The sequence below is a fragment of the Coregonus lavaretus genome (assembly GCF_964263955.1).
Source record: "Coregonus lavaretus genome assembly, chromosome: 3".
Lineage (NCBI taxonomy): Eukaryota > Metazoa > Chordata > Actinopteri > Salmoniformes > Salmonidae > Coregonus > Coregonus lavaretus.
In genome coordinates this window covers 37,182,687-37,195,763 of record NC_139990.1, presented here as the reverse complement: position 1 = coordinate 37,195,763, position 13,077 = coordinate 37,182,687, and the positions used below count along the sequence as shown (strand labels likewise).

Here is a 13,077-nt window from a genome sequence, read left to right as displayed (position 1 = left end):
AATCCCCGAGCCGACTAGGTGAAAAATCTGTCGATGTGCCCTTGAGCAAGGCACTTAACCCTAATTGCTTCTGTAAGTCGCTCTGGATAAGAGCGTCTGCTAAATGACTAAAATGTAAAATGTAAATTGAGAATGAAATAAAAGAATGAAAGGGGGTTTGTGTGGTGGTATTACCTTGAGAATGTCTCCTTGTGCCAGTTGGAAGGTGCTTGCTGAGACGTTGATGCCCTTTCCTGTCTCTACCTGAATGCTGTAGACACACTCGTGGCTGTTGTCATAGTTTAGTGGGTAGTTGGGCGACAACAGAACTCCTTCGCTGTTGGAAACGGTTGAGCCGCACTCCGCTACGGAACAAAGAGACAGCATAGAATAAGTGACCAAACGAGAGAATTCTCTTCAATGTCTGCAACGTTCCCTGTAATGGATATATTCAGTATATCATTACACTGTGCAAAAGTCTAGAGTTCAAAATGATTCCGAAATTCCCATTTCTAATCGCTATAGTTTTCAAGGTATGTTCCTTTTCATACTGTAATGTAGCATCACCATCAGTACTGTGGTCTGTCTCATTTCATCCTGTAATGTAGCATCATCATCAGTACTGTGAAAAAGTAGTCTAACATCACAAGTTGGAAAACAGATTGAATACACTTCTGTCCCAATATCTGTCCCAAGATTTTATTTATATTTTTAATATTTTTAATATTTTTAATTGTGTGCCTCCCCATGGGTCTCCCGGTCGCGGCCGGCTACGACAGAGCCTGGATCTCTAGTGGCACAGCTAGCACTGTGATGCAGTGCCTTAGACCACTGCACCACTCGAGAGGTTATATATTATTCTTACGTTAAAGTTTTCACCTGTAGAGACTAGGATTATAGATATAGAGAGATACAGACTAGAGAGATAGAGAGATAGATATACAGAGATACAGACTAGAGAGATACAGACTAGAGAGATACAGACTAGAGAGATACAGACTAGAGAGGTACAGACTAGAGCGATAAAGACTAGAGAGGTACAGACTAGAGAGGTACAGACTAGAGAGATGGAGACTAGAGAGATAGAGACTAGAGAGATACAGACTAGAAAGATACAGACTAGAGAGGTACAGACTAGAGAGATAGAGACTAGAGAGATGGAGACTAGAGAGATAGAGACTAGAGAGATACAGACTAGAGAGATACAGACTAGAGAGGTACAGACTAGAGAGATAGAGACTAGAGAGATAGAGACTAGAGAGATAGAGACTAGAGAGGTACAGACTAGAGAGGTACAGACTAGAGAGGTACAGACTAGAGAGATGGAGACTAGAGAGATAGAGACTAGAGAGATAGAGACTAGAGAGATACAGACTAGAGAGATAGAGAGATAGACTAGAGAGATACAGACTATAGAGATAGAGATAGAGAGATAAAGCCTAGAGAGATACAGACTAGAGAGATAGAGACTAGAGAGATACAGACTAGATAGATACAGACTAGAGAGATAGAGATAGAGAGATACAGACTAGAGAGATACAGACTATAGAGATAAAGATATAGAGATACAGATTGAAGCAAGAAAAATTATCGAGGACACTGTCTGAGACCATATTACCCAAAGCCATATACAGAATACAGTAGCTATCCATTTCCTCCTGTTGTCAACCTTCTCCTCTGCTATAAATATATACTTGTATATGCATTGCCCTATCCACAGTCCACACAGAAGCAATAAGCAAATGAAAGCAGCTGACCACGTACCCACACACCTTGGCAGAGGGGCACTCCACATGCGGCGACCACCTCCCAGGCACCAGATCTCCACCGCCCCCTGTAGGCGATAGCCCGTATTGCAGGAAAAAACCAGCGAGTCTCCGATGCCAAAGCTGATGCCTGTGTGCCAGCCAAACCTGGGGGTCCCGGGGTCCTCACACGGCTCCAGATTATACTCTAAGGAAACCAAACAACATAGGGTCTTTCCAAAGTCGTATTTCCTTGATTTCTCACGTCCTCTCTCCTTGCCGTCACTTCTCAAAACACATTGGAGAAGAAAGTCTGATGGGGAGGGACCTTGGATCTTCTCCTCCAGTGCAGTTTGGGAAGCCAAGGAGAGAGGAAGCGAGGAAAGATGAATTAAGAAAGGGGGAAGTCATTGGGGTACAACAGGGAACAACATTGTCATCCGAAGGGAAAGGAAGGGGGACCGTATTAGGACAGCACTCATTCAACCTTGCTGAACAAAGCTACATTACCAAACCAGTCAATCTTATCAAATGTTACAAAAGGTTGTGAGCAGAATTATAAACAGGACAATCTATAGATGATAATTACAGTATGTACACAGAACAGACTCTCGGGTAAGACCATGGATATTCATGAGTTGCTGCACCAAGATATGCTTCAGTTTGATGAGCAGGAGGCAAACATTTAGCCAGGCTGTTTCAATAGCAGAAGTTATTCCCATTAACTCTGATAGAGCAGAAGTTATTCATATTAACTCTGATAGAGCAGAAGTTAGTCCCATTAACTCTGATAGAGCAGAAGTTAGTCCCATTAACTCTGATAGAGCAGAAGTTAGTCCCATTAACTCTGATAGAGCAGAAGTTAGTCCCATTAACTCTGATAGAGCAGAAGTTAGTCCCATTAACTCTGACATAGCAGAAGTTAGTCCCATTAACTCTGACAGAGCAGAAGTTAGTCCCATTAACTCTGATAGATCAGAAGTTAGTCCCATTAACTCTGATAGAGCAGAAGTTAGTCCCATTAACTCTGATAGAGCAGCAGTTAGTACCATTAACTCTGATAGAGCAGAAGTTAGTCCCATTAACTCTGATAGAGCAGAAGTTAGTCCCATTACCTCTGACAGAGCAACAGACAGACTACAGTCCTCTCCTCAGGATATTCACCTGGACAGCCTGCTTGATTCAGCATTCAAAATGGCCCCCTACTCCCTACGTAGTGCACTACTTTGAGCAGAGCCCTGTGGGCCGTGAGGTAGTGCACTACATAATGAATAGGGTGCCATTTGGGTCGACTATAGTCCTCTCCTCTGGATATTCACCTGGACAGCCTTCATGATGGCTGCATCCCAAATTGCACCATATTCCCTACCCACTGGGCACAGACACCAATTCAACATATTTTCTACGATGGTTCAACTCAATTTCATTGAAATGATGTGCAAACAACGTTGATTCAACCAGAGTGTGCCCAGTGGATATGTAGTGCCCGACATCCCCTATGAGCCTTGGCCAAACGTAGTGTACCACATTCCCTATGAGCCCTGGTCAAAAGTAGTGTACCACATCCCCTATGAACCCTGGTCAAACGTAGTGTACCACATCCCCTATGAGCCCTGGTCAAAAGTAGTGCACCACACCCCCTATGAGCCCTGGTCAAAAGTAGTGTACCACATCCCCTATGAACCCTGGTCAAACGTAGTGCACCACATCCACTATGAGCCCTGGTCAAACGTAGTGTACCACATCCCCTATGAACCCTGGTCAAAAGTAGTGTACCACATATGTAAAAGGATGCCATTAGGGACGCACGCTCTCTGTGACAGGCTCCTTGTACTTGACATTGGTTTACAATAATGATCCATCCAGAATCATCAGTCTCAGAGCTTCAGTCCACCCTAAGCGTGCTCTAACCCTCACTGCTAAATCACTCTCCTTACATGTTACTCTATATGCTTTACCAAGAGCTTAACACTTCTGATCTCATCACTGAATGAATGTGGCAAATCTCTCTCTCTCTCTCTCTCTCTCTCTCTCTCTCTCTCTCTCTCTCTCTCTCTCTCTCTCTCTCTCTCTCTCTCTCTCTCTCTCTCTCTCTCTCTCTCTCTCTCTCTCTCTCTCTCTCTCTCTCTCTCTCTCTCTCTCTCTCTCTCTCTCTCTCTCTCTCTCTCTCTCTCTTTTACCTGAGAAGGAGATGTTGAATCCTTGAAAGCATATAGAGAAGTCGGAGATGAAGCGAAGCTGGGCCTTGAAGTTCCCATAGAGGCCTGCATTGACGGGCGCTGGGCGCTCGGAGCCAGTGAGGCGAGCTAAAGGTAGGGCGAAGCTGCCGTTCTCAGTGATCAGGAGGTAGTCATGGTGATCTTCCAAGTGGAAGGAATGAAACATGAACTGGACCCCTGAACAGAGCAGAGCGGAGCGGAGAAAAGAGAAGAAACATCAGATCATCAGATCGGATGACATAGCTCAAATGTTACAAATGGGATCATTCCCAAGTAAGAAAGAGGGCGTTTAAAGCTCTTTTATTCCAAGGTAAGAGCACCTTAGTAAAGTGCACCTTGAAAGTGAAATCTGATACAACATGGCATCTAGTTTTAATACAGGAATACATACATAGTTCTGTAGGTCCCTTTGGATAAAAATGGCTTTGGGTAAAGGACCATATATTCTTTACTTTCCTACCTTTCCCATGTCCGACCTCCACTGTCCAGGTGCAGTTTAGAGAGTTAGGGTAGAATTCTGGATATCCAGGAGACAGGATGATACCACCAGGTCCTCTCACGTCCCCACCACACGATGCTGGAGAATGACGAGAGACAATTATGCTAATACACAATGTTAATGCTAGCCTGATGCTAATAGACAGTGCTAATGATAATAGTAGTCAACTTAATGATATGATCCTCCTCACGTTCCACTACTGACCTCATCTATAATATATTATAAACTGGGTGGTTCGAGCCCTGAATGCTGATTGGCTGACAGCCATGGTATATCAGACCGTATACCATGGGTATGACAAAACATTTATTTTTACTGCTCTAATTATGTTGGTAACCAGTTCATAATAGTAATAAGGCACCTCGGGGGTGTGTGATATATGGCCAATATACCACGGCTGAGGGCTGTGTCCAGCCACTCCTAGCCGTAGTATATTGGCCATATACCACACCTCCTCGGGCCTTATTGCTTAAATATATGCCATTCAGCAGACGCTTTTATCCCAAAATAATTGTATGGGTGGTCCCAGCAGGAATCAAACCCACAACCCTTGGTGTTGCAAGCACCATGCTCTACTGACTGAGCTACACATGTGCATGTCTTCCTTATTGACATAATCAAAATGATCAGGTGCATGTCTACCTTATTGACATAATCAATATGATAATGTGCATGTCTACCTTATTGACATAATCAAAATGATCAGGTGCATGTCTACCTTATTGACATAATCAATATGATCGCGTGCATGTCTTCCTTATTGACATAATAAATATGATCACGTGCATGTCTTCCTTATTGACATAATCAATATGATCATGTGCATGTCTACCTTATTGACATAATCAAAATGATCATGTGCATGTCTTCCTTATTGACATAATCAATATGATCATGTGCATGTATTCCTTATTGACATAATCAATATGATCATGTGCATGTATTCCTTATTGACATAATCAATATGATCATGTGCATGTTTTCCTTATTGACATAATCTACAGCTGATCTCTTTATCTTACCACAGCAAGTTAATGAGATAAAGTCCCCTCTCAATGGCGGCTGGGCCAAGGGGTTAATGTCAGAACCTGTTGAAGGTTATCCAGATTAATTAGCCATTGTTCACCAGCCACCAGCTTTCTACTGACTGTCATTGTATTGTTATCATTGTAAAAGGTCATAATTTATCATCTTTAAAGTGCAATGCTTTGCAAATACGACAATTTAAAATATCCTTCTATCAGAGTTTATTTTTTTATTTTTTTAGCCTTGTAAACCTGTCTTGGCTGCTGGCATAAAAGTAAGATCAAAACATTGCTATGCAAATGCCCTCCAAAAACACATCATCTGGCAGGCAAATATTTGAAGTTGAACTGGTGGTTGGAGTCCATATTTTCAAAGTAATGAATACCAACGAATGCCAGGTAGTGTTTTTGGAGGATGACGACGACGCCTGGAGCTGTACAGCTGCAGTCACTAACACCCTCTACCCTAGAGGCCCCAGCTGTATCCCAAATGGCAAGTGCACTACCATATGGACCCTGGTCAAAAGTAGTGCACTATAGAGAAGGGAATAGGGTGCCATTTGGGATGCACCCGAGCCCCTCCAGGCAAACCACACTGCATCAAGCCCTACCACCCAAAATTATATAAAATGCTTAATTAATGAGCCGAACTTACATAAAGTCATTAATAAGACATGAGCCTAGTGTTACTTGGCAAGTCTTGTGGGCTTGTGTCTGGCACACCTGGACTCAGGCAGTAGTACTGTCCTGTATGCTTTGATGTGAAGAAGTTGTAGAGGGATCTTAGAGAGACCACACTATACAACAGTAATAGCAACATCTCCCCTTACCCCCTACTGTCTCTATGTGGTCACCCTCAGTAGCAACATCTCCCCTTACCCCCTACTGTCTCCATGTGGTCACCCTCAGTAGCAACATCTCCCCTTACCCCCTACTGTCTCCATGTGGTCACCCTCAGTAGCAACATCTCCCCTTACCCCCTACTGTCTCCATGTGGTCACCCTCAGTAGCAACATCTCCCCTTACCCCCTACTGTCTCCATGTGGTCACCCTCAGTAGCAACATCTCCCCTTACCCCCTACTGTCTCCATGTGGTCACCCTCAGTAGCAACATCTCCCCTTACCCCCTACTGTCTCCATGTGGTCACCCTCAGTAGCAACATCTCCCCTTACCCCCTACTGTCTCCATGTGGTCACCCTCAGTAGCAACATCTCCCCTTACCCCCTACTGTCCCCATGTGGTCACCCTCAGTAGCAACATCTCCCTTTACCCACTACTGTCTCCATGTGGTCACCCTCAGTAGCAACATCTCCCCTTACCCACTACTGTCTCCATGTGGTCACCCTCAGTAGCAACATCTCCCCTTACCCACTACTGTCTCCATGTGGTCACCCTCAGTAGCAACATCTCCCCTCTCTCTATCTCTTACCGTCACTGGAGAGAGGTGAGGTACTGAAAGAGTCTACCGTTAGTACTATACGCTTTGATGTGAAGTTGTAGGGTGGCTTTAGAAGATACTAGAGGAGCCAACATCTCCCCTTACCCCTACATATCTCCTAACACTGTCTATTATATTGTCCCAGTAGGGAAGTTTGGAGATACTAGATCACAGTAAATCACACAATCACCATCAGTAGCCTACATCTCCCCTTACCCCCTTCCCTGTATATAACCTCCCTACTGTTATTTTATTTTACTGCTGCTCTTTAATTATCTGCTATGTTATATTTTTTACTTATCTATTTTTTACTTAACACTTTTTTAAAATATTTTTTTTTAAACTGCATTGTTGGTTAAGGGCTTGTAAGTATGCAGTGCTTGTTGTAGTGCTGAGTGGAAATAGGAAGAACACACATTTTATGGCTCATAAAAATGTTGAATACAAAGTGTTGACAGGGCTGAGTAAGAACTTAAACATGAACTCACTCATAAAAACAGCAGCTTTTTGCTGTATTCGTTGACAGTCTCTCTCTAGTCATGGTTTTAAACGTTTTGAAATCTCACAGTATCAACTTTGCTGTAGGTTTCTTTTATGCCTGCTACGTTACTGCAGACACGGTCATCTGAGCCATCCGATTGGCCAGCGGTAGGCCTATAGTGCACTTGATTTGCTCTCTGGGCCCGCCGGGAAGGTAGAGTTTGTACCTTCAGACACATGAAATGGTTCAAAATGGCAACAGTTGGCCTACTCGGAGCGCAGGTCAGGTGAATCAGGTGCACCTACCGCCAACAGCCCGAGACTAATAAAACAAAATAGGAAAACAAGGTTTTATCGTTGGGTTTTTTACAGAAATGTTTGGTGATCAACTAGGAATGACTTGGAGATCGACCGGTTGGTGACCACTGCTCTAGAAAGTTGAGTGAAGTCTCTGTGGGCTGATATTACTGCGTGGTAGTCTCGGGGCTCGCAAGCACAGTTTAGAGGGAACATTGCTCCTAAACCCCTAACCCCTTACCATCATACCCCCTTACCCCCTAACTCCCTACCATCCTACTTCCTAACTGCCTTCCATCCTACCCCCTAACCCTCTACCATCCTACCTCCTAACCCCCTAACATCCTACCCACTAACTCCCTACCATCCTACTTCCTAACCGCCTTTCATCCTACCCCCTAACCCCCTACCATCCTACCTCCTAACCCCCAACCCCCTACCATCCTACATCCTAACCCCCTACCATCCTACCTCCTAACCCCCTACCATCCTACCTCCTAACCCTCTAACCCCCTACCATCCTACCTCCTAACGCCCTACCATCCTACCTCCTAACCCCCTACCATCCTACCCCCTACCATCCTCCCTCCTACTGGAAGACTCTACTAACTAACTCTGTCTATTATTTGTCCCAGTAGAGAGGTGAGTGACTGGAAGACTGTCTCTATATCATGTATTTTTTGATGTACAGTGTAGGGGGCCTTAGAGATACTACAGTATCACACTACAGTATAGCATGTGTTAGTACTTCAAGCCCTATGACTCTACCCCCTGCCAACCTCCTCACAGGCTTTCTCTCTAGTACACCGTCCCTGTAGATGTGTGGTGACTGGGAGAATCTACCAACTACGCCACTGGAATATTTAAATGTCCCTTTGTGCATTTCGGGACAACAAAAGAGACTGTTTATTTATTCAAGGACGCAAGTATAGCATCACCAGGAATACTGCTAGGGGGTGACATTAAAATTGAATCCCTGCCCAGTAGGTGTTGGGTGAACCGTATTAATATCCTTAAACCCTCAGCCCAGATCAATATGTGCAGCAGATTGGTCTGAATATGGTTGCCATGTCATGCTGGAGAGAAGGTTACATGTTTGGCATTCAAAGGAACAAATACAGCAGATAGGAGTTGGCTAGAGCACATCCAGATGGGACCTGGCTAGCTTCATTGAGATGATACATCCAGATGGGACCAGGCTAACTTCATTGAGATGACACATCCAGATGGGACCAGGCTAGCTTCATTGAGATGACACATCCAGATGGGACCAGGCTAGCTTCATTGAGATGACACATCCAGATGGGACCAGGCTAGCTTCATTGAGATGACACATCCAGATGGGACCAGGCTAGCTTCATTGAGATGACACATCCAGATGGGACCAGGCTAGCTTCATTGAGATGACACATCCAGATGGGACCAGGCTAGCTTCATTGAGATGACACATCCAGATGGGACCAGGCTAACTTCATTGAGATGACACATCCAGATGGGACAAGGCTAGCTTCATTGAGATGCCACATCCAGATGGGACCAGGCTAGCTTCATTGAGATGACACATCCAGATGGGACCAGGTTAGCTTCATTGAGATGACACATCCAGATGGGTCCAGGCCAGCTTCATTGAGATGACACATCCAGATGGGACCTGGCTAGTTTCATTGAGATGACACATCCAGATGGGACCAGGTTAGCTTCATTGAGATGACACATCCAGATGGGACCAGGCTAGCTTCATTGTGATGACACATCCAGATGGGACCAGGCTAGCTTCATTGAGATGACACATCCAGATGGGACCAGGCTAGCTTCATTATTATGACACATCCAGATGGGACCAGGCTAACTTCATTGTGATGACACATCCAGATGGGACCAGGCTAGCTTCATTGTGATGACACATCCAGATGGGACCAGGCTAGCTTCATTGAGACAGCATGGGTTCCAATGGGTTCCAGTTGAGCTGCTATCTCTGGAACACAGACCAATGCAGCATGGGTTCCAATGGGTTCCAGTTGAGCTGCTGTCTCTGGAACGCAGACCACTGTAGCATGGGTTCCAAAGGGTTCCAGTTGAGCTGTTATCTCTGGAACACAGACCACTGCAGCATGGGTTCCAATGGGTTCCAGTTGAGCTGTTATCTCTGGAACACAGACCACTGCAGCATGGGTTCCAATGGGTTCCAGTTTAGAGCTGCTGTCTCTGGAACACAGACCACTGCAGCATGGGTTCCAATGGGTTCCAGTTGAGCTGCTGTCTCTGGAACGCAGACCACTGTAGCATGGGTTCCAAAGGGTTCCAGTTGAGCTGCTATCTCTGGAACACAGACCACTGCAGCATGGGTTCCAATGGGTTCCAGTTTAGAGCTGCTGTCTCTGGAACACAGACCACTGCAGCATAGGTTCCAATGGGTTCCAGTTGAGCTGCTGTCTCTGGAACACAGACCACTGCAGCATGGGTTCCAATGGGTTCCAGTTGAGCTGCTGTCTCTGGAACGCAGACCACTGTAGCATGGGTTCCAAAGGGTTCCAGTTGAGCTGCTATCTCTGGAACACAGACCACTGCAGCATGGGTTCCAATGGGTTCCAGTTTAGAGCTGCTGTCTCTGGAACACAGACCACTGCAGCATGGGTTCCAATGGGTTCCAGTTTAGAGCTGCTGTCTCTGGAACACAGACCACTGCAGCATGGGTTCCAATGGGTTCCAGTTGAGCTGCTGTCTCTGGAACACAGACCACTGCAGCATGGGTTCCAATGGGTTCCAGTTGAGCTGTTATCTCTGGAACACAGACCACTGCAGCATGGGTTCCAATGGGTTCCAGTTGAACTGCTGTCTCTGGAACGCAGACCACTGCAGCATGGGTTCCAATGGGTTCCAGTTGAACTGCTGTCTCTGGAACACATACCACTGTGTTCCAGACAGCATGGGTTCCAATACAGACCACTGCAGCATGGTTTCCAATGCAGACCACTGCAGCATGGGTTCCAATGCAGACCACTGCAGCATGGGTTCCAATGCAGACCACTGCAGCATGGGTTCCAATGCAGACCACTGCAGCATGGGTTCCAATGCAGACCACTGCAGCATGGGTTCCAATGCAGCCCACTACTATTTCAGCACACTCTCCTCTCTTTCTCTCTCCTATCCAATAAACACAAAGATGTAAGGAGTGGGACGACAACCACTCCTTAAAAAAATAATATAATCTATTTAGTAACATACTATCACATGTGAAAGGTATGAGTTGGTTGAACCATATGAATACCATTACATGAACCCTGTTCCCAGATCTGTATGTTCTTCAGCTAACCACTCTGGCTATCATGGTCAGGCCATAGTTGGCTAAAGCAGGACTTGGCGAAAGTGAATACAGATTGCACCAGGCTATCTTAAACTAGATTACACATATTATAATCTAAACCATAGCATCATACGTGGGCAGTGGACAAGGCTTGCTTAATTGAGATGATACATTAAGATGATTATCTATTTAGTAACATACCATAACTATAAAGAATATAGCCTTGAAGCCAGTCCCACAGTTTTTTAAATATAATTTGTGTTATCCGGGACTGATTAAGACTTGAGACACCAGGTGGGTGCAATGAATGTTCAGGTAGAACAGAAAAGCAGCAGTAGTCCAGACCTTGTAGGGTCAGATTGTAATCCCCTGTTATACAGGCTAACGTACCGTCACATGTGGGCAGAGGATGGCTCCACCAGTGGTTCTTCTCACAGACCAGGGGTTCCTCATGACTGAGCCTGTATCCCTTGTCACACTGGAACGACACTGTGGACCCGATGGCCAGGTCATGGCCGTACCGCACGCCGTTCACCGGGATCCCAGGGTCCATGCATGATGACGTGTCCAACGTCACAACTGAAAAATATGAAAATATTTCCACCATATGAAGTCGAAATAATACTCAGAAATTATGAAAATGATGATACTGCCCTTTTTGTGTAAGAGCTGTTTGAAAAAAATCCTGGAATTTCAGCCTGTTCAGCCTGGGATAGAACTTTAGGCCCACGTTATGACGTCACAAGGCGATCTGGTTATAATAGACCAATGACTGTTCATATGGGTAAGGGGGTGGACCATTCTATCAGCCAATCAGGGCTGTGTATGTAAATATCTTCACATTTCCTAATGCCCACACGATCAGACTGAGCATTTTAAAGGCCAAAGGAGGCTGAGGAAAATAAATGATAAAAAATATATGTTGGAGTTATTTTCATTAAATAAACACGCAGTGATTTATTGGACATACGGTGATGATTTAAAAATAAAAATTACAAAGACTGCATGGGGGGCTTTAAGCAAATGATCCCAATTCTAGTAGTAGCAGTTTGTGACTAGTTCATGATAAGTAGCCTAGGCTAGATTTAATAGCTCTATGATATTTAATATCTGGCTGATCTGTTGTTATTGTCTTAAAATACTGTATATTTTGTGTTTTCTTCCCATATAATCAAAATATACAGTATTACACCTACAACCCAATGGAATGTGTTTTAAATTTAAAGGGGTATTTCGGGATTTTGGCAAGGAGACCCTTTATCTACTTCCCCAGAGTCAGATGAACTCGTGGATACCATTTTTAATGTCACTTTGTACAGTATGAAGGAAGTTAGAGGTAGTTTCGCGAGCCAATGCTAACTAGCGTTAGCGCAATGACTATACGTCTATTGGTATCTGCTAGCATGATGGCAGATACCAATATACTTGCAGTTATTGCCAGTCATTGTGCTAATGCTAGTTAGCAATTGCGCTAGCGCTTGTTAGCTACTTCCTTCAAACTGCATGCAGAAACATAAAATGAATGGTATGCAGAAATATACAAATGGTAACGATGAATTAATTTGACTCTGGTGAAGTAGTTAAAGGGCCTCATTGTCAAAATGCCGAAGTATTCCTGTAAACATCTTGAATTAGGGTCAAATTTGAACAATTTCAAAAAAAAATATTAATCACGACTAACTACAGAAATTAATGCGATTAATTGTGATTAATTACTTTAATCATTTGACAGCCCTAATTTACATATACATATTTAGAATCCTACAATACTTCCAGTTTGGGACAGGATTGATAAATTCCATAAATATTCCATCTAGAAGCAATAGCAGCGCGTTGTGCTAAGTAAGGGTCCCACAGATAATTTTATGATAGAGAAAATTTCACTCATTCTGTTCATTTTAGCAGCTGAAATGCTTTCCAGAGCAAGTACAGGAAGTCAGTTTATTTACACTCTACGACACAGATATAATTCAGGCTACCTACTGCACATCATAAGTAGGGCCTATCATGACCCTAATCTTGCTGATCAGAGCTGTGTTTATGCTTGCTGCTTGATAAGAATGACTCAAGTCCAGTCTCACAGGGTCTCG

General features: G+C 44.3%; 1 protein-coding gene across 1 annotated transcript in view; it reads right to left on the bottom strand.

Moving 5' to 3' along the window:
• The window catches only part of LOC311126986 (CUB and sushi domain-containing protein 3-like), a gene marked incomplete at both ends in the record, with an annotated part of 648,334 nt that overhangs the window by 376,316 nt on the left and 258,941 nt on the right, over positions 1-13,077 (bottom strand). The window contains 5 exons of the mRNA XM_084158716.1: positions 175-344; positions 1,744-1,932; positions 3,905-4,120; positions 4,404-4,520; positions 11,378-11,566. Coding sequence (XP_084014842.1) covers positions 175-344; positions 1,744-1,932; positions 3,905-4,120; positions 4,404-4,520; positions 11,378-11,566 — 881 coding nt within the window. The remainder of the gene's footprint in view (positions 1-174; positions 345-1,743; positions 1,933-3,904; positions 4,121-4,403; positions 4,521-11,377; positions 11,567-13,077) is intronic.